The sequence below is a fragment of the Entelurus aequoreus genome, linkage group LG04 (assembly GCF_033978785.1).
Source record: "Entelurus aequoreus isolate RoL-2023_Sb linkage group LG04, RoL_Eaeq_v1.1, whole genome shotgun sequence".
NCBI classification, from domain to species: Eukaryota; Metazoa; Chordata; class Actinopteri; order Syngnathiformes; family Syngnathidae; genus Entelurus; species Entelurus aequoreus.
In genome coordinates this window covers 38,389,705-38,417,686 of record NC_084734.1, presented here as the reverse complement: position 1 = coordinate 38,417,686, position 27,982 = coordinate 38,389,705, and the positions used below count along the sequence as shown (strand labels likewise).

At 42.3% G+C, this 27,982-nt stretch overlaps 1 protein-coding gene across 1 annotated transcript in view; it reads right to left on the bottom strand.

The window, feature by feature from the left end:
* LOC133648575 (cation-independent mannose-6-phosphate receptor-like) overlaps positions 1 to 27,982 on the bottom strand; it is a 51,318-nt gene that overhangs the window by 22,429 nt on the left and 907 nt on the right. Inside the window, exons 2-35 of the mRNA XM_062044802.1 lie at positions 24,690 to 24,829; positions 22,306 to 22,424; positions 18,538 to 18,636; positions 18,321 to 18,453; positions 17,864 to 17,975; positions 17,670 to 17,775; positions 17,440 to 17,599; positions 17,088 to 17,280; positions 16,899 to 17,002; positions 16,654 to 16,818; positions 16,400 to 16,546; positions 16,172 to 16,324; positions 12,531 to 12,668; positions 12,308 to 12,458; positions 11,899 to 12,067; positions 11,693 to 11,808; positions 11,445 to 11,604; positions 11,182 to 11,358; positions 11,016 to 11,111; positions 10,820 to 10,921; positions 10,566 to 10,728; positions 10,304 to 10,480; positions 10,075 to 10,221; positions 9,786 to 9,964; positions 3,832 to 3,919; positions 3,414 to 3,623; positions 2,360 to 2,490; positions 2,178 to 2,281; positions 1,975 to 2,108; positions 1,621 to 1,817; positions 1,384 to 1,510; positions 1,184 to 1,315; positions 325 to 484; positions 116 to 224 (exon numbers count right to left, since the gene is read on the bottom strand). Coding sequence (XP_061900786.1) covers positions 116 to 224; positions 325 to 484; positions 1,184 to 1,315; positions 1,384 to 1,510; positions 1,621 to 1,817; positions 1,975 to 2,108; positions 2,178 to 2,281; positions 2,360 to 2,490; positions 3,414 to 3,623; positions 3,832 to 3,919; positions 9,786 to 9,964; positions 10,075 to 10,221; positions 10,304 to 10,480; positions 10,566 to 10,728; positions 10,820 to 10,921; positions 11,016 to 11,111; positions 11,182 to 11,358; positions 11,445 to 11,604; positions 11,693 to 11,808; positions 11,899 to 12,067; positions 12,308 to 12,458; positions 12,531 to 12,668; positions 16,172 to 16,324; positions 16,400 to 16,546; positions 16,654 to 16,818; positions 16,899 to 17,002; positions 17,088 to 17,280; positions 17,440 to 17,599; positions 17,670 to 17,775; positions 17,864 to 17,975; positions 18,321 to 18,453; positions 18,538 to 18,636; positions 22,306 to 22,424; positions 24,690 to 24,829 — 4,798 coding nt within the window. The remainder of the gene's footprint in view (positions 1 to 115; positions 225 to 324; positions 485 to 1,183; positions 1,316 to 1,383; positions 1,511 to 1,620; positions 1,818 to 1,974; positions 2,109 to 2,177; positions 2,282 to 2,359; positions 2,491 to 3,413; positions 3,624 to 3,831; positions 3,920 to 9,785; positions 9,965 to 10,074; positions 10,222 to 10,303; positions 10,481 to 10,565; positions 10,729 to 10,819; positions 10,922 to 11,015; positions 11,112 to 11,181; positions 11,359 to 11,444; positions 11,605 to 11,692; positions 11,809 to 11,898; positions 12,068 to 12,307; positions 12,459 to 12,530; positions 12,669 to 16,171; positions 16,325 to 16,399; positions 16,547 to 16,653; positions 16,819 to 16,898; positions 17,003 to 17,087; positions 17,281 to 17,439; positions 17,600 to 17,669; positions 17,776 to 17,863; positions 17,976 to 18,320; positions 18,454 to 18,537; positions 18,637 to 22,305; positions 22,425 to 24,689; positions 24,830 to 27,982) is intronic.

The following is a 27,982-nucleotide window of genomic DNA, read 5'->3' as shown; positions in this document are numbered from 1 at the left end:
TAAAGACACAACAAATAAATAAAGATATCATACCAACACTAATAATCCAAATTGAAGTGAAATATTTTGGGCATCTTGACAGCAAGGATCCGTTTACGCACACAGACATACTCACAGGTTGTTCGCACACCAGGTGTGTGTGGAAAGCAAACAAGTGTGTGCAGGTGTCAGCATTGGAGTCAATAATGACGAGTTCTGAAGGGGCTGAGCTCATGCTGGGTGGCCTGGAAAACACATCAGGCGTAAGCATGCTAGCACCAACTAGATGTTTATGCCGAGTGGCTACCAGCAATAGTTCAAGCGTATAAGAGAATGGTTCCATACTTGCAGATGAAGTGGATGACAGTGTTGTGTTTGCGGGCGGGGTCTGCGGGACACGTACTTCCTCCTTCATACGTCAGCTCCACAACTTGGTCCTTGTACGAGAGCTTCCTGCTGGACTGGCCGGCGCTCAAAACGCTAGTGTCATCTTTAATACACACACCTGCAACAAATACAATACACTTTAGTGAATGCACGGTGGACATAGTGAACAAAGCATCGTGGGTAACTCGCACATGTGTGAAGTCAAAAAAACAGTGGTGTGGCACTGCTGAAACAGGAGTCATTTAAAATCTTTTAGTACTTTATCAGCATACTTTGACATGCATTGTCTATTTGGTCATCTGAGCAGCACTAATCAGTAACTAGGAAAGTCTGACACATGCTTCATCAAACCTTAAAAAATGTCTGTTATGCTTATTTATTCAGGACGAGGAGTACAGTGCAGAGAAAAAGCTCTTTGAAGTTCTACTCTTTTTTTCTTACTACCACATTTTAGTTCCACATTCATGTTTGGACACTGTTGCCAAAGATGTAAAAGTACCTAGATAGAAATGATTGTCCCGTGTCACATGTTTGGCTATAGAATGATTACATTAGTCCTACTGAGTTTAAGTCTCATCTAATTGCACGCATGGATGATTTAAACAAATGCAAATTGGCGACAAGTTTAACAGGGCAGAGAACTTTTAAAGCCCCTATAGATAAATATTTAAGTTTTATAAATGGGATCAACATTAAATATCAAATTGAGGCCAATTTAACATGAATGTGGAGTCATCATGTAAAAACCCAAATAAGTTCATTTAAGGGATGTTTTCTTTCAAAACATGGTAATTGAAACTTCGGTAGTCAGACATACCTGTTCCGGGACTACATCCTGCATTGGCCACATCTCCACAAATGTTCATGCGGAACATCCTCCTGTGCTCATCATGGTCATATACAGTGTAGCCTCCATCCCGAGTCAGACTGTTAAGGTCAAACAAATGACCTGCAGGGGCAAACATTTATTAGGAATTACAGAAAGACAAAAAATAAAAAATGAGTGAAAAAGGTAACCTGTAGCTGGGTTGGCAACTCTACAGCCGTCATGCTGGCTGTTGTTCAGAGGGCAGGCGGCAGCTGTTAGCCACAAGAAGGTGTACAAACACTCCTCAATGGCAGAAATAAGGGTTGGTCGGGATTCCTGAAGGGGGATAGGAGTAATAAGTTACATTGGTAATTAAGAGAAATTAATCATACCAATATACTACCAAAGTGAGAGCCATGTTGATTGCTGGAATTCTTTTAACTTACTACTTGTTTTTTGTCACACTTGAATCGAATGATGGTGCTTTTCTTGCGGACTCTGTCAGGACAGGCCTGGCCACTGGTGTACTGTAGTTTCAGCACAGTCTTGTCCCACGTAGGACCTGTCTTCACTTCCCCCAAACTCACATATTCATCCCCAACCTTCATGCAGGACGCAGCGTTGGATGGACACTTCCATGAACCTACCACGGCATGAAAACATCACTTGTGCATTGTTTGTTTTATTTTTATTACAATTTGCAGAACATTTTCTGCAAACTTGCAACTCCTCATTTTCTTTACTTTTCACTTCCTGTCTGTGTCACAATTTGACAATGCACTCTAAGGAGAACCACGCACCTCCCTGCGGAACCAGTGACCTGCAGACATTAATGTAGAATCGTTTGCTGGTGTCGTCAGTCGAAGGCGCCACCTCCCAGTTTTGAGTCTCCATGGCCAGAGGTGAGAGGTCATACGAATGTCCTTGATCGTCACTACAGACAAGACACACGAATAACAATAATTACCACCTATGATAATATATTTCAGTCAGTCAATCTTACTGGTAGGAGCAGCTGGTGGTTTTGACAGGAATGCACGCGAGAGCAGTGGGCCAGCTAAACAGGTATGTGCAGTCTGGGGTTTCCTTGATGAACTCTGGCGCTCCCTTGAGAAAAAAGCCCATAGAGCAGTTAGCTATCAGATAGAACAATTGTATTTTTTGTGTTGGAAGTGTGAAACCCACAGGGTTCCTGTCAGGGTGACAGGAGAAATAGATCTCTGTGGATCTCTGGTATATCTGGTGACACTTCTCTCCATTGGTGTAGTTAAGGATGAGCTGATCTCCCACAAAACTCAGAAGCTGGTTTGCCATTCCTGCACACACAATAGTTAAATGCAATTTATACACCAAAGATTAGTGATGCACCAAAACGTCAGCCACCGAAAAATTTGGGCCAAGTATAGCCAAAAATTGCATTTAATCCAAAAGACTTATTACCGCAACAGTACCACAGGACCACATTGTTGGGAGTGGAATGGAGGCAACATGTCTGCAATGTGGATGTATTTTAAAATGTCTAAGTTAGACCAACGGACAGTGATCTGCAAAATGTTTGTTTGGATGGCAAGAGGCAGGGAGCAAACCTGGAACCGTTAAGTTGCCTGGATGCTGGGCTTCCGCAGGATGTCTGGATGATCTGTCTGATGCTGAATGCCTCATTGATTGACAGCAAAATATCTAATGACTGTCTAGTTTTGATGGAGTAGAACAACCCACTGTATGGTCCCTGTTGATTTCTTCTTTGCGACGCATTGACTACGTCTCTGGTGCAATTCAGTATTTGGCCTATTCATTATAAAATATATTATGTTATTCTTATTTTCCCAATGTTATTGTTGGAATACCAGTGGGAAATATTTTCATTATAATATGATTTGTTTTTTGAAGGATAAATATTTATTTGTGCAATTTGTGTTGGCCCTGTGATGAGGTGGCGACTTGTCCAGGGTGTACCCCGCCTTCCGCCCGAATGCAGCTGAGATAGCCTCCAGCACCCCCCGCGACCCCGAACGGGACAAGCGGTAGAAAATGGATGGATGGATTGCAACGCCTTGATGCGGTTAGTACACAGTCAAAATCATAAATGTAATGGTAATAATAACTTGCATAATAATGAATGTCTGTGTTTAAGTTTTCTGCCTTCGTTTCTTCATTTTCGGTTTTGTCCAAGAATATTCTTTTTGGCAAAAATACAACATATTTGGTAGTGTTTGTTTAGATATGTGCACATTGTCACCTGCTATCTTATGGTTGCTTTCTATCACTTGGCACGAGGAGACAATGTTGCTTCCAGTGTCTTTGTCAGTGCAAACGCCTCTCTGGAGCCCGTCGCAGACCGACAGGTGGTAGATGTACTTGTCACTTCTCACTTGGTAATCTTTCCCCTTCAGGGAGTTCAGATTGAACTCGTAGCCACTCCTTGGGTCATGGACACGACACTCATCCCCTGAGAAGCCGAACACAAAGAAAGCACTACGGTTTCATGATCTATCGCTGAACACTGCAATATTAAACACTACTTTGCATCCACCAAAGGTGTTAGTTAGCTAGCAGTTGTGCTGTGGCTTTAAAAGTTTGCTTAGTGAGGAGTGGGTTCTTTTCATGTTTCAGTTTCCAGGAACTATTGTATTCACTATTCTAAGAGTCTGACTAACCTTGGGACTTCCTGATGGGACAGGCTTCAGACGTCCTCCAGATAAAGACATACTCACAGCCATCCTGCCGGTCGAACATGGGGGAACCCTGCACACACAAACACGAATAAACAATGGAGCTGTTTAAAGTTTTAAAAAAATAGCCACGTGTACATGGGCAAAATGTATTTAGTCTGATCATAATTTGGATTACAATGTTGCTGTGTACATGAACCCTGAAAAAAGTTATCCGATTATGACGTGCATTTTAATACATCGCAACTTTAATTGGAATACTTTATTTTGACATGCGCAGCACATACCGTAAACAGATGTAGAAGAAAAAGAAAAAGAAGCAATGACTTCCGCTGTAAACAAACATGGCACTGTGCATTTCTGCTTGTTCAACGTCACGTTATTTATTTATAAAAACAATTTTCTGTTTGCTACTTTTGTTTTACCTCTCCTTTTGAAATGGAACTGTTGTGATATGTACATGTTGTGACATGTTACGACATTCTGTGTGCATGCCTGAGGCTAGCAGTTAGCACTTGGAGTAGCTTTAAGGCCGTTAATAAAACAGCTTGTTGAGACGACAAAAGAATCACTCCTTTTTTTTGTTACATCTGTAAATGTTCTGTTTTTGCATTGCGCATTATTATGGTACACTCTTTTAGTGTATTTACGGTAATTCCCAGCATGCATTGCTCTATGCGCGGGCTCCGGTGTTCAGTCTGTTATGTGAACGGCAGTGGCCGGTTTGTTATTGTGTTCCCTCAGTAAAGTATACGTATAAAAAGAAGAATGTTGTCGTCATTGAATTATCAATGGTAGCAGAGGATGTCTAACAACGCTAACTACAGAGTCCCTCCTGCGTTTGAAGAAAAGAAGTCATATGAGAGCTGGAAAAATGAGGTTGAAATGTGGATACGTGTTACCGATCTGGATAAGGAGAAACAAGCATTAGCTGTTGCTCTCTCACTGAGGGGGAGAGCTAGAGATACAGCTTTGGAAATACCTGCGGATGATTTGAACAAAGATGACGGGATGAAGACCCTTGTAAAAGCATTGGATAATGTATTCTTAAAAGAAGAAAAGGACAGAGCTTATGATGCATACACGGACTTTGACAAGATTCGGAGAGAAAACGAAGTTTCCATGGTGGATTACATCGTTCAGTTCGAGCAGAGGTACAACAAAATGCGCAAATTTGACATGGTTTTTCCCGACGCTGTTTTGGCATTCAAGTTGTTGGATACAGCCAGTCTCGATGTTAAAGATAAACAGCTTGCGCTTACAGCTTGTTCAACACTTACATTTGCAAGCATGAAGTCAGCTTTAAAAAGGATTTTTGGAGACAATGTGCAGCCGCCCACATGCAGCGGGGGAATTCACATGCGCGAAGATGTTGCTTTTTATGTGAATCAAAGGAAAAGAGACGGAAGGAAATTTCGTTCCCAACCCGACCAAAAGAGGGCGCCATTGACTGGCTCAAACCCACTGGATAGGTTTGGCAGAAGATCTAAGTGCGCTATTTGCCAGAGTACATTTCACTGGGCTAAGGACTGCCCAAATAAGGCTGAACATGTAAAAATGACAGAGGAAAATGCAGAGACAGAAACAATTGAAGAGTGCAATGTTACATTGTTTTCTAAAGAGTCAGTTTCTGATGCTGAAATATTCATGGTAGAAGCCTTAGGTTCAGCTGTAATTGAAACTGCATGCACCAGAACAGTCTGTGGTGAAAAATGGCTGGAGAATTACATTCATACACTGAAGGAGAGTGACAAGAAAAAAATTGAAAATACACAGAGTAGAAGCTTTTAAGTTTGGTGATGGACAAGTTGTTCATTCCATAAAAAAAGTAAAAAGTCCCAGAAAAAATAGGACAAACCAGGTGCCACATAGAGACTGAGGTGGTCTCAGTGAACATTCCTTTACTACTAAGTAAAACGTCACTTAAGAGGGCAAAAGCAGTGCTTGACATTGAGAATGATAAAGCCACAATGTTTCAGAAACCAGTGCCTCTTGAGATTACATCCTCAGGACACTACTGTGTAAACATAGTGGACAGAGATTGCACAGCCACCCGTGAGAATGAACCCCAAACTGATGAAGTTCTGGCCATAAGAGATGGCATGAGTAAAGATGAAAAACTCAAAGTATTGGTGAAATTTCACAAGCAGTTTGGACATGCATCAGTTGATAAACTCAAAAAATTACTAATTAGTGCTGGAAGTAATGATGATGAGAGTGTTACTATTCTGAATGACATCGTAAGTAGCTGTGAAACATGTCTCAAGTACAACAAGCCCAAACCAAAGCCATCAGTTGGTCTACCAATGGCTTCAACATACAATGAAACTGTGGCATTAGATCTACACGAGCTAGAACCAAATGTGTGGTACCTCCACATGATTGATCACTTCACCAGGTTCAGTGCTGGTAGCATTGTTACAACAAAAAAATCCAGTGAAATTGTGAGGCACTTTATTCATTCCTGGGTGAGTGTTCATGGAGCCCCATCTAAGATTTTTTGTGACAATGGAGGTGAATTCAATAACGAGGAAATGAGGGACATGGCTGAGAACTTTAATATTGAAGTGAAAACCACTGCTGCCTACAGTCCATGGAGTAATGGATTGATGGAAAGACATAACCAGACCCTTAGAGATCCTGTTAAAAGTGAAAAAAAGCAGTGTTTGTGACTGGAAAACAGCCCCAGATTGGGCCTTGATGGCAAAGAATACAATGCACAATGTGCATGGATTTAGTCCATACCAGCTGGTGTTTGGACAAAACCCGAACCTACCTTCTGTGCTGGTTGATAAACCACCTGCCCTGGAGGGCACTACCATGAGTAAATGGGTAGGACAGCACATTTCAGCATTACATGAAGCAAGGACAGCGTTTACTGAGGCAGAGTGCTCTGAGAGAATCAGGAGAGCTCTGCGCACACAGCTTCGCAGCACAGATGAATACTACGAAACTGGAGATAAAGTGTACTACAAAAGAATGGACTGCAATGAATGGAAAGGCCCTGGGGTGGTAATTGGACGAGACGGGGTGGTAATATTTGTTAGACATGGAGGCTCCTATGTCCGGGTGCATCGCTGTAGACTGCGCAAGGCCACAGATCACTACACTGACACGTCTCGTGACAGCCAAGAAAGCCAGACAGAACTTAATGCAGCAGAATGTGGCATTGAACACGTTGAAGATCTACCCAATACTGTATCTAGTGATGGAGACAGTGTGCCTAACACAGAGAATGCGGCAGGGAGCTCTAATAATGACAGAGACAGCAATGAGCAAGATAATGATCCATCTGACAGAGAACCTTCTATCATAAGAACAGACCGTAGTATGAATCTAAAGGCAGGACAATTCATTAAGTATGTGGAAAGAGACACTGGAATTTCACACACAGCAAAAGTGCTAGGTCGAGCGGGAAAGGCAACTGGAAAACACAAGAACTGGTACAATCTGGAGTACACTGAGCCAGTTAACCTCACTGGCACAACAAGGTCAGCTGACCTTTCACAGGTTGACACACTGCAGATTCAGTCATTGGACAGGGTGGAACAGCCATCTGATCACGAGGATGTACTTGTTACAAAGGATGTGTCATTTGAATCAGCTAAACTTACTGAAATCAGTAACTGGGAGAAACACGGTGTGTTTGATGAAGTAAAAAACATGGGACAAAAATGCATTTCCACAAGATGGGTGTGTACACTCAAAGACACACCAGACGGCATAGTTCCAAAAGCAAGGCTAGTGGCAAGAGGATTTGAAGAGCTAAACACAAAAGATCTCCCAAAAGACTCGCCAACATGTGCCTCAGAGTCTCTTAGATTACTCATGTCTGTGATATGTCAAAACCGATGGACACCCCACTCTATGGACATTAAGTCAGCATTCCTTCAAGGAAATGAGTTATCCCGAGACATCTATGTTCGTCCACCACCTGAAGCCAAGAGTGAGGGAACTCTATGGAAGCTAAACAAATGTGTTTATGGACTAAATGATGCATCACTGTACTGGTACAATAGGGTTAAAGAAACAATGTTGCAAACTGGAGGAAAGATGTCACAAATTGACCCTGCTATATTTTATTGGTTGGATAAAGATTGTAATGTGTCTGGGGTGCTTGCTTGTCATGTTGATGATTTCATCTGGGGTGGTTCACAGATTTTCACAACAACTGTAATCCCTCACCTGCAATCTGCCTTTCAAGTGGGCAGAGAAGAACATGACAGCTTTCGCTATGTAGGCATAGAGTATGTCACTGCAAATGGAGTAACATGTATGCATCAAGACAATTACATACAGAATCTCCAGCCAATTCACATAGACATCTCCAGAGCCATGAGACGGGATGCTCTTTTGACTGAAAGTGAAATTGATGACCTGAGATCAAAAATAGGTCAACTTCTGTGGGTTGCCAGACAAAGTAGACCGGATATTATGTTTGATACATGCGTCCTTGCAGCTAACATAAAACATGCTACTGTGCAGACTTTACATGACACAAACAAGGTGGTGAGAAAATTGAAATCAGAACATGTGACACTGAAGTTTCAGAACCTGGGAAAAGACAGTTGTCTAAAGCTAATAGTGTTCTGCGACACCTCGCTGGGAAACCTTACAGATGGAGGCACTCAAGGGGGACATCTCATTCTGCTGATGGGTGAGGAAGGAAGATTCTCCCCTGTGTATTGGCAGTCAAAAAAGATCAGAAGAGTCGTACGGAGCACTCTTGCTGGAGAAACTCTTGCCCTTGCCGATGCTGTTGACAGTGCCATTTCTTTATCTGACCTTCATGCAGAACTTACCACAGGGAATGTATCACAATATGACTTACCAATAGTGTGTGTCACTGATAACCACTCCCTTGCAGACGCCATCAAGTCTACTAAGTCAGTGACAGAGAAAAGGCTCCGCCTTGAAATAAGTGGCATCAAAGAACTTCTTCAGTGTAAAAGAATTCAACAGATTCTCTGGGCACCTACTGGAGAGCAGCTAGCTGACTGTTTGACAAAACGAGGTGCATCCGCACTTCAGCTCCTAAAGGCACTCAGTGTTGGAGAGTGGAAACTGGAATAGAGACTATTCTTTTGTGGACAGTTTTTTTTGTATAAGTTTTTTTGTTGATCACCATGTTCTTACATTTTCATACTTATGGACATTAATAATAGACTGTGATTTTTTGTGTTAAAAAAACTCAAAAGAAAAAGTGGGAGATTGTAAATGTTCTGTTTTTGCATTGCGCATTATTATGGTACACTCTTTTAGTGTATTTACGGTAATTCCCAGCATGCATTGCTCTATGCGCGGGCTCCGGTGTTTAGTCTGTTATGTGAACGGCAGTGGCCGGTTTGTTATTGTGTTCCCTCAGTAAAGTATACGTATAAAAAGAAGAAGGTTGTCGTCATTGAGTTATCAACATCGACACATGACACTTAATACTAAACTTTTGTTTTTGCTAGTCTCGGTTTTAGAGCAACAAACATAAAAGTATATAATGCTACTTAAGTACATGTTGAATCGGAAGAGACAGCAGCAGGACAATGGCTTCAGTCTGAGACTATAAAATGTAATCCCCCCTCCACCACAAAGAATAGCTGACGTCAAAGACATGCGCAGTAAGGATAATTTTGACCCAGAAGAAGTGTTTACATGCCCTCCAATTTGAATGACTTTAGTATAAACCACCCGTCTTGATCAGAATGAAGCATTTCTATTCCGGTTAAGATTTTAATCCAATTAATTGTGTCCAAGTGCACATAGCTAGTGACACTACGAACTAAGGAGGAGTTGGGACATTTGTACATAAAGGAAACACTGAAATATATTTGTTTGCTAAGTATGAAACAAAAGCAAAAAACAAGGTGGTAGAGAAAAAAACAAAACAACAAAAGTGGTAGATGACAAATAATCATTAGTGATCAATGCTGTTATTGATTACTCACTGGGCTGTCGTCACAGAGCAAGATGATGCGTGTCGAGTAGCGGGACGAAGCACCACAAGGGTCCCCATTATGATAGAGGATGCTAATGGAGCCATCCTCCGCCACCTGGGGGCTGGCCTGGACCAGACCCAGGTTGTAACTGGTGCTGCCAATCACCCCACAAGCACCCAAAGGACCAACTGGATTAAGATTTTTTTAAAAGACAAAGTTAACATTTTTGATAATATCAGGTTCAGCTCCACTTTAAGTATGGCCGTGTAATAGAAAACAAAAAGACGTGGACACTGACCGGGACAGTCCTTCTGAGGCGGGAGGGGTTTGCAGATGTTGATGTAGAAGCTGCGTGACGTTACTACATCCGTATCTATGGCAACCCAAGGTCTGTCCTCTACACCTCGGACCAGGTTACTTAGGTCATACTCGTTTCCATGTGAATCTAGTGGCCACACCAAGATGTTTACTTGACAAGGTGATGATCATTTGAGCTTTTGCAATAAGAGACTGCATTGTGTCTTTACCAATGACGCGGCAGTCCACCGGGGCAGGGATGCAGGCCAACGCGGTAGAGAACTCAAAGAGCACATCGTGAACGACATGGCTGGGTAACGTGCTCAAGTCTTCCCGCAGCAGCTTCAATGAGCCTGGGTGAGCGGTTTGATTGCACACAAAATTGATGGTGAAGGTGTCCCGAGTTGCTGAAGAAGAAAAGGAAAACAATTTTAAAACGCTGTTAGAATACAGAAGACTAATCTTAAACATTTGTGTATTATTTGATGTTACCTGTAGAATCATCCCGAGGTCCCTTGTATGTTAGTTTAAGTAGGCCTTCTGTGGAGTACTGCAGGGTCTTCTCCACCCCCACCGGGCTAACGGGATGCCCGTCTTCCAGCTCGCAGCCCGTCATACCCGGTCCACATTCTGACAGATCCGAACAGATGTTCACCTACAAGGTAGTGTACTCTTGATCAAGTGTTTACTTTTGCCACGTGTTAATACAATTAAATACTTTTTTTTCTACTATGTGTCGGTCTTACCAGGAAGTCCTTTCCATTGGCTCTGGTCTTGTATCCAGTCTTGGAGGCGAGAGGCTGTAGGTTGAACTCCAAGCCGGTGTTGGGGTCAATCACAGCACAACTCTGGGAGAAGAAGAAAAAAAGTCATCTTTTTGTAGAGCGCCATCATTCTTAACTCCACCAATCAGGTATAGGTATGTGCAAGCAGCTAACTCACATTGTTCTTTGTAATGGTGATGGCGCAGGCGGCCTTGGTCTCCCATATGAAGTTGGCTGTACAGTTTTGGTGCATGAGGAATCGGGGGCCCATTGACTGCATGGTGATGGTTACAAAATAGGTAACTCACATAGAATGTTAGGCCTCCCAAATAGCTTATACGTACCAGAGTTCCCCTAAAACACACAAGATGGATGCGTGTTGTGTACGTCAACATCTGGCCATCAGACTCGCAGGTGGCGCCATCTGTGAACTCCAGCATTAGCCGGTCCCGCCCCTCAATGATCGGGCCACGCTTGGAAATACCCATGTTGCTGACAGACACCTCTTCACTGGGAAAACCCTGGAACACATCATTTTTATGAGCGTTTCCATTCTTTGGAAGACCTTAGTATTGTTAATCAGTTGTAAAGGGCAGTAGTTTGACACCTGAGTGGTGGTGTACTTCATCTGGCAGACAGAGGCATGGCGGTCGCAGCCCGTGACGGCGTTGATGGGTCGACATATGTTGATGTAATACTTCCTCAGGTTCATAGTGTCAGACAGGTCCATTGCTTGCCAGTTGCCAGCGGAGGATGTGCGAGACAAGCTGCAGACAGAAGGAAAATGAACATTTTAGTGATGTTAGATGCAGTTTGTCTGTTCGAACATCAAAACTTTATTAATAATTACAGTACCTGGATAAGTCATACTGGTCAAGAGTGTTGGGATCCGTCACCAAACACTCATGAGGTCTTTCAGGACACGCGTATGATGTATACCAGCGGAAGTTATACGTGTACTGGTCCTCCACCTGGATCCGGTGAATAATATTACAGAAGATTGGAAACTGCTAATAAAAGTGAGAAATAAATCAAAGCAATATGAAAGCCAGGATGTCTACCTGGAATTCAGGTTTTCCAGCGCCGGCTTCAGGATCACAGAGGAAGGATATGAGTGTGGATCGGCGTGTGTGCCGTTCATTGTTGTACTGGGAACCATTGCTGTACGACAACTGGATCAGGCCGTCATAGTAGGACAGTCCGGCGTTTGCGTCACCAAGACTCCAACTACTAAAATGGGAGGCATATAAAAACAAACGCATGACACATATTCGAAAGGCAAGCAAATACAATTAAACCGATAGATGTAGAGCGATGGGTGAATAGGATTGGGCATCTTCTTATATACCCACCTCCTGCAAAGATTTGCATTTTTTCATTAAGATCATGCTTTACTCACTGGGAAATAAAAAAAAAACATCTTTTGATAGCAAAATATAAAATGAAACAACTCCAAATATATTTAATTACCTTTTTTCTACTTGACACGCGCCAGCCTTTTCAGGACAAGTGGCAGCTTTAACCGGGCCGCACACGTTGATGTAGTAGTCATAGTTGTCGTTGGTCAGGTTGTAGAAGCCGCCGTCGGCCTTGGAGAGTGGCGACAAGTCGAAAGAAAAGCCTGGCGAAAAGATTTTTAAATTACTTTCTTTTGATCAAAGTCAAGACCTTTCCTGAAGCGTGTGATATGTACCGGCCTGTGCGTCCTCCACCTTGCAGTTGTCCCCCTGTGTTTTGGAGAGGACGCATGCAGCGGCGGTGTACCACTCCAGCTCGTACACACAATGATCAGACGAAACGCTGCGAAGGACGGGGGCGCTCTTCAGATCTCCTGCAAAGAGACACAAGTTATACTAAAACAAATATATTAGTGGCTTAAAACACTTTCACTTCAATTTTAAACCTTTAGTAATATTTGAGGTGTATTGGTATTACTGGTAACACATTTATTCATCCAGTTTGTGTATATACATAATAAAGTAGTTCTTAACCTAACGTTAAAGAGACAAAAGGTTGACAGATCACCAATATATACATCGCATTTCTTCTATTAGGGGTGTCTTGAAAAAATCGAATACTTGACAATTGGATTAGGGGTAGTCTGGTTGGACTATCAACATCGCAGTTGGCTCGTGGGACATTGAAACCTTGGACACTGAAACCCCTCCTCCCTTCATGGAAAGGAGGCAAGTTGTGTTGAGTGGGATGCTGCCAGTCGGAAGCGTAGCAGGCCGTGCCACTAAGCCAGAAATTGGACCTGTAACTTTGACTAGTTCACTTGAGTGAGACGCCTCCCCCGTCACAGCTACCCTCTGGCACTGGTAATGATACTTGCACTGGTTCATCCACGAAAACTTTGTTACGTTTATTTCTTTTGGGGGTGCCCCACGTGGAGCAAAATGTGTCATTTAATTTGGCCTGCCAAAGAGTGGTTTCCTAAATTTGATTGATATTTTTACAAACCTCTTTTCAAGCTCAAAAGGTCAATTATGGCATATCCGCAAAGATAATTAGTTGTCATCTAACGAATGTGACGATCTCCACTACCTTATATATGGTGGTATGGGGTTTAACTCCTCACTCATGCTGCTGTTCAAATGAACTCGAAATATTAAAGTATATATATGCAAAAAATTATGTAAGATATTAATTACACTTATTAAACAAACTTTATTATTTACATTTAGACTCTGTGTTTCACAGTTAAAGTCCCTGTGTTCAGCTGGCGGCCCATTAGCACATTTTCACTTTGGCCTCTGGAAGCAAGTAGTTTGGGCACCCCTGTTCTAGATTGTCAAGTCTGATCGTCTTCCTAGTGCCCCGACAGAACCAAAGCAGACACCGGTGGGGAAAGCCGAGGACCTCACTAAACTATCCAATTTCCGCTATGTTTATTTGTGTATCCAAGTGTTATACAGTAGCCCTTTTGAGGTGGAAAAAGTTGCATATAACATCTTGAATATTGGAAGAGATACCCATTGCATGCATGTAGCAAACATGTTTTATGTATGGCGTCACATTAGTACCAAAAATCCGAGCGCATAAAAACTGTTATCGCGCGATGATTTTCCACTTCGTGCGCGCGCGCGACACCCTTTTGCGCGCGCGTGGTGCCTTTGTGTGCGCGCGCCGTCTCGGGCTGTGCACTGTCATGTTTCATTTTGGTACTTTGGGGGCGGGCATGCTTAGACGGCCCCTTCTTTCTGATTGGCTCTGAGCATTTTTCATATGAGCCAATCAGAAGTATAGCAGGGCGGGTCATCGTCAATATGTATCAAGATTTACGGAGGAAGAAGTGGATAAAAAAATGTTGGCTGAAAAAGAGATAAGTTGAGGGACACACTTATTTACATTATTGAACTGATTTGGAGTGATTGTAAGGGTTTACTGACTTGTTAGAAGAATGGAGGCTCCACTGCTATCTTAGATGAAAACATTAAATACACTGCACATGAGTGTAATAAAAAAAGCACCTGGACTTGCTAGTTCACACAGCATCCCTGCTGTTAGACATTCATGTGTGTTGTTTCGCTTGTTGCTTGTTTTATTACTTTTCTTCTCATCATAGTCCTAATACTTGTCAAGTATCCCGTTTTGGCCAGAAACATCCTGTATTTTACACCTCTTTCCTAGCCTGACTAGCCAGCCCATCTCTTTTGCATTCTGTTCGATTGCATTACGAAATTTGAATGTAAATGAAAAATCATGTAGGGCTGGTATGTTTTATTTATTAACACTGGTATGTTTTATTTGTTGACCGTCAAATTAAATGTGCTGTGACATGACATGTCATCGGTCTTACACATTTTGGTTATATACTGTACTTCTGTATTCTATAGTAACCAATTTGCATCTCCCTTTTCTAAACAGAAATGCTGACAGGGATGGAGAGGATGTTTTTTGAGGGGGGCATTGATGGCAAAGTACCAAAGTACTCAATGACCGACTTTGAAAAATACAACTTCAAGTAGGTTGTAAAAAAAGGCAGATGAAGTGAAACTATAGCAATGCTTTTCTTTACACTCTCTCATGCACACAGATACTCATGTTATGAGAAGCATATTGTTTCAAAAATATTAACATTAATTGTTGTTATTTTAAACATATTTCAGATTACATTGCTCGAATTCAAAAACCACTTTACTACACAATTATTAGGGCCAATGTGCAGGATTATTCTATTAGTATTAGTTATTTTTTATGTTTTATCATATCTTAGCTTATTTTTATGTTTTATCATATCTTAGCCTATTTTATATGGTCTTATTATATTTATATTTCAGTTTTTATTGTATTTTATTTTATAGTTTTTTCATATTGTAGTTTATTTTTATGTTTGATTATATCTTATCTTATTTCATATTATTTTTGGACTTTTACCTGATGTGTATTTTAATTATTTTTAATCCATTTATTTTATCATCTATAGTGTTTCCTCAAAGAGCCCTCTGGATCTCCACGTCCAGAGGGTTCCTGTGATTGGCTATTGTCATTGTGTTGTTATTATTATTGTTGTTGTTGTTTGTTTATTTTTATGTACATGTTTGACTGTCTTCATGGGGTGTGGGTGTTATTTCTCATTTTGTTTTTAACTATGTAAAGCACTTTGAGCTGCATTTTAAATGTATGAAAAGTGCTTTATAAATAAAAATGTATTATTATTATTAGTAGTAACAGTACCCTTGCAATCACTCCAAACCAGTTCAATAATATAAATAACTGTGTCCCTCAACTTACCTCTTTTTCAGCCAACATTTTTTTATCCACTTCTTCTTCCGTAAATCTTGATACATATTGACGATGACCCGCCCTGCTATACTTCTGATTGGCTCATATGAAAAACGCTCAGAGCCAATCAGAAAGAAGGGGCCGTCTAAGCATGCCCGCCCCCAAAGTACCAAAACGAAACATGACAGCGCGAGGAGAGATGCCAGGAGTACACAGAGAGCTCACAGACCGAGACGGCGCGTGCGCAGAAAGGCACCGCGCGCGCGCAGAAAGGCACCGCGCGCACGCAAAAAGGCGCCGCGCGCGCACAAAAGGCACCACACGCGCGCACAAAGGCACCACGCGCGCGCAAAAGGGTGTCGCGCGCACGAAGTGGAAAATCAGCGCGCGATAAGTTTTTATGCGCTCGGATTTTTGGTACTAATGTGACGCCATATTTATGGGCCAAAATATTTTGCCCATGGAAAAACATACCCATTTGCCCATCTCTGATTTTATGACTCAGATTCAAATATTAAAAAATCCCTAGTCTGTGACAGCTCTACTTCCTATTATTATTCTTGTTATAACAAGAATAATATTAATCATTATTTTTATTCAGCACACCTGGCTTGCACTTGAGCGTCAGGATAGTTTGAATCTTTGTTGTTTTGCTGCATAAATCTCCATCAGTGTACACCAGTCTGATGTCATCTCCTTTTTCAGTCTTCTGGGGGGAGGAAAGGAAGCTGCCCAGGCTGATGACTTTATTGTCTTTATCTTAAACACAAAGACATTGATATTGAATATTTCTAGCAACAACAAAGAACTTTGATGAGACATCTCTCTTCTTACCTACGGCACAAATGGCAGCGTTCTCCGGACAGCCGGCAGCTCCTCCTGCCTGGATGACTTTGTGGCAAACATTGAGGTAGAAGCGCTTCAAGTTGTCTTCTGGGGATTCAGCATCCACTGCCTCCCAGTTCACATTCAAGTCTGATCCTGACACATTCAGGACACAAACTACTTAGAAACAAACTAATATTTTACTTAAATCCATCATTCTGTCCTTGTCCCTGATTAAAAGCAAACTTAATTTCCACACTCACCAGGGTATTTTGTGAGAGGTGAAAGATCGTAATGCTTGCTGCCATCTGTGACCCGGCACAGAAGATCCTCTTTCTCCTTGACACAGGCGTGCGCCGTCTGCCAGTTGAAGTAGTAGGTGCAGTCGGTTTCTCCAACAAATACTGGCGCTCCTATGCCACTATTGGCTGAAAAGCATAAAAGAATTAGCTGCCCTGTTCCTGCCACCAGGCGACACCTCATCGATGATGAAACTGAAGCTTCCTACTTGCATTCCTGTTACACTCAAAGTTGATGATGGTCACCCTCTGAAAGCCAGTGGAGCACTTGGTGCCCTCAGGGTAGATTAAAGTCAGATCTCCATCAGAATAACTAAATAAGATAGGAGGCATATTAAAAAAAAGCCATGTTCTATCTAAAATGCATGAATCAGATGAAAGCCACAAGCAAATATTACCGTAGGGTCTGGTTCTGATATCTACCAGCCACCTTCTTGACGTTGCCTGTTTTTTTCACCTGGCAGGATGATACAAACTCTCCCAGGTTGCTGCATTCTTCCGTGGGGACTTTTCCACACACGTTCAAGTAGTAGATGTAGCTTTCTGTCCCGTCACTGTTTGAAGAATGGGCGTAGTATGGATGGTCTTTGGCTGGACAAAAACACACACTCTAAGTACATATCCTCTATGAGTGTTCCTCTCTCCCTTTGTGATCTTCAGATAACTGTTTCCAGCACCATGTCACAAAGTTTAAATGATTACAAGCTAAAAATTACGGTGGCTAATTGCGATGCAGTGGTGCAAACGTACAGCTTAGTGTGAGAGGGGTCAAATCGACGGAGATGTCATGCTGCTGGCTGGTGAGTTTGCACGTGTTGCTCTCCAAATAATCTCTGTGACAGGCGTATTCCGTGGCCCACTCCACCTCATACCGGCAGTTGGCATCCGCCGTCATTTTAGGAGTGCTGCCCTGCGACACAAAAAAGGGTTGTTGATGTTGAACACACAGGGAGCAGCAGTTGTAAATGTGTGTGACCTACTGAATGTCTGCTTGAAGGACAGATGAAGCTGATAGTGACGGCAGGAGTGTGTCCATTGCAGAAGACTGGAATCAAGTCGGCACTCGCTTGGTACTGTAACCTGAGTCTTCACACACAGAAGATGATGCCAAACACATGCCAAACAAATCAAACATGATTCTACATTGTGCAGGGTTTTTAGGAAAATCAGCTACCTGTCATTGGATAAGAGCTGCAAGGGGTTGGTGGGGGAGCCCATGTCGTAGGCCACGTCCTTGGTGACAAGGCAGGCTGCCGAACCTTCTGGACAACGTGCTTCCAACCCATCTGACAGAGCATAGAAGCATGTGAGGCATGGCTAGCTACCGGTATGTCATATCCAATAAAGCCTCAAGCATGTAATGTATTTTAGAGTAGGGGTGCCATCCAAATCTGAATAATCCACAAAATGTGTGAAATTGTAGAAAAACAGCAGAATATAAATGCTTAGAAAAGCATATTGTGAGTGCAAGCCAGTGGGAGCTAGGAGAGGCAGGGTGAATCACGCTCAAGTCCATCTTTGTATGACGGTCTACTGTAAGTACCCCACTAAATACTGCTGTTTCCTTTACTTATTTTAAACACAAGGAGCAACAATGACTGAATTAAATTTAAAACTGCTTAGCGACTGACTGAGGCTGCGGCAGATGTTGATGTAGAAGTCCACGCTGTCGTCACCGTCGTCCACCAGGTAGCCGTCACTTATTTTGATCAGAGGACTGAGGTCGTGTTTCTTACCGTCCAAGTCGAAGGCAAAGCAGGGCACCTGCACGCAGACGAGGAACATTTAATGATGAAAGTTTAATGTATCTAATGCTTCACGTTCTGGACCTGTTTGTGTCCTTCGTACCTCTTTGTGAGGCTTGAACTTGTCGCTCTTGCAGGCGACGTAGGTCCTCCACTCAAAGTAATGCATGCACTGAGACACGGCCACAAATTCTGGGGTGCCCTGCAACGACAACAAAACAAGGTCCATAAAAGCATACTTGGATTATTTTCTGTGGAACAAACAGCTTTTTATCTCTGGAAAATTTGAAAATCTTGTGCAATGTCTTTCACAGAAGAATGAATGCTGTAACAGCTTCAATGAGGAAAACACAAATAAGCCACGTGAGCTCTGGAAAATTCTCAACAACCAGCTTCCTGGTTGCAGCCAGAAACTTAAAACCAGACTCACCAACATCAGCATCAAGGAGGGTGACTCCCTCATTACAGACAAAATGGAGGTAGCTAGCAGACTTAACACCTTTTTCACCAGCATAGCCGCAACTCTTGTCAACAAGCTGTCCCACCACTCTGGTCGCTTTGGTGTAGAACACATTAAAGCCTTCTACAGAAAGCTAGGAGTATCCAACGATGATTTCAAATTAGAAATGGTCACAGCTGATGAGGTGTTTAAAAAACTGAGTGCGCTCCACCCAAACAAGGCCACCGGCCTTGATAATATTCCCTCCAGATTCCTCAGGGACTCTGCCTCCATCATTTCCCCGATCATCACGCACATAATAAACCTATCAATTACACAAGGCCAAGTACCAAAAGATTGGGACCCATTACCTCCCTGCTTGGCACTCAGCATCAAGGGTTGGAGTTGGGGGTTAAATCACCAAAATGATTCCCGGGCGCGGCGCCGCTGCTGCCCACTGCTCCCAAGGGGATGGGTCAAATGCAGAGGACAAATTTCACCACATCTAGTGTGTGTGTGACAATCATTGGTACTTTAATCTTTAATCTTAATCTTAATTTTAATATAGCAAGAGTAACTCCCCTCTTTAAAAAAGGAAGCAAATTGGAACCTGGCAACTACCGACCTGTTTCTATTCTCAGTTCCATTTCGAAAGTAATGGAGAAAATAGTTTATGAACAGGTCGATAGTTACCTTGCCACTAATAAACTCATGTACAAATTCCAATCCGGCTTCAGAACTAACCACTCCACTGACACATGCCTTCTCTATCTGACCGACCACATCAAACATGAGGTGGACGCGGGCAAATACTGCGGCATGGTCATGCTGGACCTTCAGAAGGCCTTTGACACCGCTAACCACGCTATACTGTTGGATAAGCTCAGACGAATCGGATTTAACAAAACCTCATGGAGCTGGATGCAATCTTACTTGGAGGGGAGGGAGCAGGTGGTAGAGGTGAATGGCACCATGTCGTTCCCCCCCCCCCCGCTCTGTGAGCTGTGGAGTCCCCCAAGGCAGTATATTGGGACCTTTACTGTTCCTAATATACATAAACGACTTGTCATCGGCATGCGACTGTGAATTGTTTTTGTTTGCGGATGACTGCCCTGCTGGTATCCGACAAAAACAAGTCACAGGTGGAAAAAATCCTCAGTGCTGAGCTCTGTAGAACTTGCACCTGGCTCGCTGACAACAAGCTATCCATACACTTGGGTAAAACGGAATCCATCCTGTTTGGGTCCCACATCTACCTTAAGAAAGTCAATGACTTCACTATAAAAGTGGGTGACATTGTTATCACCAGGAAAGATGAGGTCACCTACCTAGGTTCCATTCTAGAGGCTAACCTTTCCTGTGATAAAATGGCAACCAAGGTAATCAAAAAGGTTAACCAACGAACGAGATTTCTCTGCAGAATCTCCTCTCTGGTCAACAAAAGCACCATGAGGATTCTGGCGGGAACTCTCGTTCAACCCTTTTTCGATTACGCATGCACCTCCTGGTACCCTAGCACCTCCAAAACCCTCAAATCTAAACTCCAAACCTCCCAGAACAAGCTAGTCAGATTACTTCTAGACCTCCACCCCAGATCCCACCTCACTCCTACCCACTTCTCCAAAGTGGGCTGGCTCAAGGTGGAGGACAGGGTTAAACAACTTGCACTGAGCCTAGTCTATAAAATCCACTACACCTCCCTGATACCGAAGTACATGTCAAACTACTTCCTTAACGTAAATGACCGCCATAACCACCACACCAGGGGGAGCTCCACTAACCACGTTAAACCCAGATTCCGAACTAACAAAGGTCTTAACTCATTCTCTTTCTATGCCACATCAATGTGGAATGCGCTCCCAACAGGTATAAAAGAAAGGGCATCTCTATCCTCCTTCAAAACCGCAATAAAAGTTCACCTCCAGGCAGCTACAACCCTAAACTAACACCCTCCCCGGATTGCTAATAATCAAATGTAAACAATCAAATGCAGATAATTTTTCTTATGCCTTCTGATCTCTCTCTCTCTCTCTCTCTACTACTTGCTGTCCATATCCTACCCCCCCCCCCCCTCCACACCCCTGATTGTAAATAATGTAAATAATTCAATGTGATTATCTTGTGTGATGACTGTATTATGACGATAGTATATATCTGATAGTATATATCTGTATCATGAATCAATTTAAGTGGACCCCAACTTAAACAAGTTGAAAAACTTATTCGGGTGTTACCATTTAGTGGTCAATTGTACGGAATATGTACTTCACTGTGCAACCTACTAATAAAAGTCTCAATCAATCAATCAATGAGGAGATCAATTCCACTTCCTTTAGGTGTCCCAATAATTATGTACACACATTGTTTTATGTATACTACAACAGCAGAGTGTAAAGTAAAATTTTTACCCAAAGAAAGTGATATTTTGGATCTCTACTCCAGAGACAAACATGAGACAGAGGAACAAGACATCATGCAGGCCAAGTTTAGACCAGCAAGACATAGACCAGTTCTAGTCTCAGTGGCCTTGTGGTTAGAGTGTCCGCCCTGAGATCGGTAGGTTGTGAGTTCAAACCCCGGCCGAGTCATACCAAAGCCTATAAAAATGGGACCCATTACCTCCCTGCTTGGCACTCAGCATCAAGGGTTAGAATTGGGGGTTAAATCACCAAAAAATTATTCCCGGGCGTGGCCACAGCTGCTGCCCACTGCTCTCTCACCTCCCAGGGGGTGAACAAGGGGATGGGTCAAATGCACAGGACAAATTTCACCACACCTAGTGTGTGTGTGTGACAATCATTGGTACTTTAACTTTAAATGTTGAGTCTTGAGTCAGGGCGTTGATGTATTTTCTTTAGCTTCTTCAGAGAAACTTTACTTTCTTTTCTCACAAGTCAGCTGCCTCTTGTTAGTGTATTATCACATTTGTCAGTTGCAGTCTCTCAGTGTTGTCTTTGTGGTGCACTGCTGCCGATAATCACCACCACAGACCAAGTGTCTACTTCTGCATGTGCGGATTTTAGCGCACCTCTGATGTTTCAACTTGACTCGTGGAGCATTCCGCAGAAGTACTTGTTTGTGACGCGACAGGAAGTGATAAATGTCTTTCTCGACAACCTGCTAACCTCCAAGCCACAGACAGAGTCACAAAAACATAACAAGCGGTCGTTTTTATCACATTCACATATGTCATTTTAGCTGGATGCTTAATTTTTCCAGTACAACTCATTGACTTACTTTCTATTTGACCATGACAATGCATGTGGCTATTGCTAATTCGCAAGCTGCTAGCACATGTTAGTCACATGCTGAGGAAGTGTCATGCAGTATAAACATTCATTAACACATATTCTCCTCATTTCAGGACCAATACATGTCTAAGGGAGTGTGTTAGAAGCATAAAAAGAAGCATGGAGGCAACTTGGAGCTCACCATGGTTTTCCCACACTGGAAGCCAATGGTGGTCTGGATGTTGTTGTCACTCGCAGGACATTTGACAGTGCTGTTGTAATCCAGCACGGTACCTGACAGCGTCTGCAGAGACAGCTCACCTGTACGGTGGAGGGGTAGAGAGCGGTCAGAGGTTATTGTGAGAAGCTACATGAAAATAAAAGGAAGTTAGGACATGTTGATGTGAGTTGGAAAGAAGGACCATTGTGCAGCAAAAAGTCTTGTACATCTGTACAAAAGCAGGGGTGTCCAAACTACAGCCCCGCAGGCCAAGTTTAGATGAATAAGCAATCTGACCAACCATGTTTTCATCCATCAATTTTCTACCGCTTGTGCCTTTTGGGTTCGTGGGGGGTGCTGGAGCCTATCCCAGATGCACTCGGGCAGAAAGCGAGGTACACCCTGGACAAATCGCCACCTCGTCGCAGGGCCAACACATACGCATTGACACACGAGGGCCAATTTAGTGTTGCCGATCAACCTATCCCCAGGTGCCTGTCTGAGGAGGTGGGAGGAAGCCGGAGTTCCCGGAGGAAACCCATGCAGTCACGGGGAGAACTCCACACAGAAAGATCCCCGCTGCACACGGGCGGAAGGCGGGGTACACCCTGGACGAGTCGCCACCTTATCGCAGGACCAACACAGATAGACAGACAACATTCACACTCACATTCATTCACTAGGGCCAATATATTTATATACATATATATATATATACACACACACTTTGCATGCAGTCGGCTTGCGGCCCCCCAGTCAAGTTTGGACACCCCTGATATAGGGTAAGGAAACAATCCTCCAAACCATCAGGTAGCACTATTTATTTTCCTTCTCAAAGATGTCAGATTATATGCTGTTCTCCCTATGTTGATTAATTATATTCAAAAATAACATCCACCCTCTCACATACAGCTGAGCCTCTGCCCTTTAAAAACATTTCTAACTATCTGCAACCTGCTGCCATGTATCATGTCAACATGCTTGTGAAAAGGCAGTGGGAACAAATCTGCAGAATCAACTACCGTATTTTTCGGAGTATAAATCGCTTCGGAGTATAAGTCGCACCGGCCGAAAATGCATAATAAAGAAGGAAAAAAACATATATAAGTCGCACTGGAGTATAAGTCACATTTTTGGGGGAAATTTATTTGATAAAACCGAACCCCAAGAATAGACATTTGAAAGGCAATTTAAAATAAATAAAGAATAGTGAACAACAGGCTGAATACTGTAAGTGTACGTTATATGACGCATAAATAACCAACTGAGAACGTGCCTGGTATGTTAGCGTAACATATTATCATTCAAATAACTATAACATATAGAACATGCTATACGTTTACCAAACAATCTGTCACTCCTAATCGCTAAATCCGATGAAATCTTATACGTCTAGTCTCTTACGTGAATGAGCTAAATAATATCATTTGATATTTTACGGTAATGTGTTAATAATTTCACACATAAGTCGCTCCTGAGTATAAGTCGCACCCCCGGCCAAACCATGAAAAAAACTGCGACTTATAGTCCGAAAAATACGGTACTCCACATTTTCCTCATATTGCTAAATAAGGCAACCAAAACATTGGAAACAGTTCTCAGATGCATTGTAAAATGTTAAATGAATGCCTCTCCGACAGCATTATCAATCAAAAATGAATATTATCTTTTTTTTAAAAACATTGGTAGAAAAGGATGAGTTGTAGTGGCTACTTCTGTGTAAGAGTCATAAACTAATGACACTAGGTTTGCAACACCATTATAGCAGTCAGGCGGACCTTGTCACTACCTTTGAGTGAACTTTCGTCCTATAAATCAAAATTTATAGGGTAACACAGACACCTTTAAACGGCAAAGGCTGATCAGCTTGTGTGAGCGCATGAGAGGTTTCTCGTTTATTTTGCTGCTGTGATCATAAAACGTATGTTACATAATACAGTGACCCACTAACCTGAAAGCAGCATGGATGGCACAACTGCTTTGCCTGCATAATGAGGCTCATCTTATCTCTAGTCAGACTTACAAATAAACTTGTAAATGTTTTCCAGCTCTGTAAAACAACAGGTTTGAAACTACATTTTATTGCTACTCGTTGATTGATCCATTCAATGACCTGTGATTTAACTGACTTGCTGATTCTGCAATGATGTCGTTAAAATGACTGTTCTTTAATCGGTGGCCCCACAACAATACAACCCTTCTGTGTGTTTTTGTTGGCCCACAGTGCGACTAAACGGTCTTCTGCTGTGTGGCGGTCATGAGACCTGAGGGCGAAGTCGCACGCATAAAGCAATCCATGCCATAAGACAATAAAATGCTAGCCTGGATGGATGATTACGAGGAGCAGAATATAGAACAAGACTTACCAACAGATTGGTAAATGTTGCTGGTCAGGTCAAGGGCGCAGACGGCTGTGCCTTCACCGCACATGGTGGATGGGGAAGAATCACACAGCTTGAGAGTATAGCTTATTTTATTATCCAGGTCGATGGCCTCCCATTTGTAGCTGCAAAATAAGGAGTCAAGTCAAGAAGGTGGAGAGAGACCATGCACTGAACAGAAAATATGCACTACTCAATGACAAAACAGTTTCTAAACTTTTAAATGCCCACCCATTCAATGTTTGAATACTTTTTGCACAAATTGCTGTTCTCTAACAAGGAGCTAAACGGCCAAATTCACAACAAGTGTGTGATTCATGAATGGACCAATACATTTCATACAGTATGCCTTTCTTGATTCTTCCAGTGTTTCTGTATCAACGTGCTGGTGACACAAAATATCAAGAGCATGAGGACACGGGCTGTTTAAATACCAGCTCTAATTGAACCAGGAAGGTTATTGGTCCGTTCATGGATCACAAGACAACTTTGTGAATTTTGTCTTACAGTTCGTTAAAAAAGTTGGAAATTTCTGAATTGCATTCAAAAAAATTTAGAGAAATAAATTAATTCCACCTATAAAAGTTATTGTGCATTTAAGGTTCATCCTGAACTTTCACCCCAAAGACAAATATTCACAGCAGTGTATGTGTTGCATCATAATCCAAGGACCTTAATTCCATCCATCTAAGGCTGAAACGACGCGTCGACGTAGTCGACGTCATCGGTTACATAAATACGTCGACGCCGTTTTTGTGCGCCGACGCGTCGCATATTTACGTCACGCTAACGTCATGGCGAATCGCAAAGCAGACGATCAAAGCAGACGATGCGAGCGGTGCGAGCGAGGGGGAAAAATCACGCCAAAAGTCGTCAAAAGTGTGAAAGTATTTCAATAAACGGCCTAATAATGTTGTTGTATGCACACTGTGTCGAGCGTAAATGGCCTATAATAGCAGCACAACGGCTATGAACGAACATTTGAAAAGAAAACCATCAACTAGTCAATCGTCCGCGTGAGCATACGTTGTCATCATTACACAAAAACATGAATGTGTCATTTGTATCTGCTAGGGGTGTAACGGTACGTGTTTTGTATTGAACCGTTTCGGTACGGGGCTTTCGGTTCGGTACGGGGGTGTACCGAACGAGTTTCTAAGCTAAAGCTAACTTTAGCTGCTAAAGTCTTAACAAGCTGCTTTGCTCATTCTGCCTCTGTCTCAGCACGCAGCATTGTCCCACCCACACAACCATCTGATTGGTACACACAAAGCATTATCAGCCAATCAGCAGTGCGTATTCAGAGCGTTACCAGCCAATCAGCAGTGCGTATTCAGAGCGCATGTAGCCAGCGCTTCAGCGTCGAGCAGATATGTGTTTAGCAGGTGAGCATCAGGCAGCGGACTCTCCCCAAATGATAATAAACACCTCCCAGTCAACTACTAATAACATCACTATGAGCCCGTTGACCTTCTAGAAACTTCAACTGCAGCTCAGCTCACTCGCAGTCCTGGCTTGAGGTGAAGGCTAATTACCTCTCAGTTCCAGCCACATCGACCCCTTCTGAGCGCCTATTTTCAGCTGCTGGGAATATTGTAAACATGAAAAGAAGCAGAGCATGTAGACATGCTAACCTTTCTTCATTACAACTGTTAGTCACTCACTGGAATGAGTAGAATTGGTTATTGTGTACTGTGTTGGACTGGATGTTTATTTTGCACATTTTAAAAGCAATACTTAATGTTTACAGTGCTCCAGAATATTTAGATTGGCACTTTTTTGTATTGGATGTTTATCTTTATTTTTGCACATTTTAGCAAATAAGCAATACTTTCACTTTTGTTGAAATGTTTACACTGTTGTTACAGAATATTTCGTTTTACACTTTTTTGTATTGGATGTTTATCTTTATTTTTGCACATTTTAAAGCAAAATAAGCAATACTTTTACTCTTGAAATGCTTATGCTATTGCAGAATATTAAGATTTGCACTGGATGTTGACTTTTATATTTGCACATTAAAAAGCAAATAAGCTACTTTTAATTTTGTTAAAGGTTAAAAGTTTTAAATGTTTACATTGTTACAGAATATTTAGTCATGTTGTTGTCAATGTTGACGGAGTGGCCATACTTCTTTTTTTTGGTAAATAAAAGCCATGCCTTTTGAAAAAACTGGCCTACATTTATTTTTTCATCTTCATTTTGAATAAAAAGATCATCGGTAAAAGGAAAAACAATCTGTAGATTAATCGAAAAAATTATCTATAGATGAACCGATTAATCGAAAAAAATAATCTATAGATTAATCGATAGAAAAATAATCGTTAGCTGCAGCCTTACATCCATCCATCCATTTTCTACCGCTTGTCCCTTTTGGGGTCACTGGGGGTCACTGGAGCCTATCTCAGCTGCATTCAGGCGGTAGGCAGGGTACACTCTGGACAAGTCGCCACCTCATCAAAGGGCCAACACAAATAGACAGACAACATTCACACTCACATTCACACACTAGGGACCATTTTAGTGTTGCCAATCAACCTATCCCCAGGTGCATGTCTTTGGAGGTGGGAGGAAGCCGGACTACCCGGAGGGAACCCACGCAGTCACGGGGAGAACATGCAAACTCTGCACTGCCTCAAACCCAGGACCTTCGTGAGGCAGATGCACTAACCCCTCTTCCACCTTAATGTTAAATAATAACATTAGTCTACTTCAATATAACATTATTCTATTTCAAATGTTGTGAGTTGAGAGAAATGTCTCAAGCTTTCCAGGGCCTTTGCTAAACCACATTAGCATTTTGTAAATCCTCATTTTGACACATTACCAAAAACAGTCTGATACTTTACTTTAAACAAAGACCAATTATTTTTTATGATAGATTAATAAAACATCCAAGGACAAACAAGAAAATGCATTTGTTTTAAGAAAGAAAAGGTTCGATCCTGCGCTTGGGATCTTTCTGTGTGGAGCTTGCATGTTCTCCCTGTGACTGCGTGGGTTCCCTCCAGGTACTCCGGCTTCCTCCCACCTCCAAAGACATGCACCCGGGGATAGGTTGATTGGCAACACTAAATTGGCCCTAGTGTGTGAATGTGAGTGTGAATGTTGTCTGTCTATCTGTGTTGGCCCTGTGATGAGGTGGCGACTTGTCCAGGGTGAAGCTCTTCATAAATAAACAAAATAAAGGTTTACAAGGAAGTCATAATATATATATATATATATTTTTTTTAAAAGCCCAGAAGCACTTTTAAGCACTTAAAACACTCATTGTGATA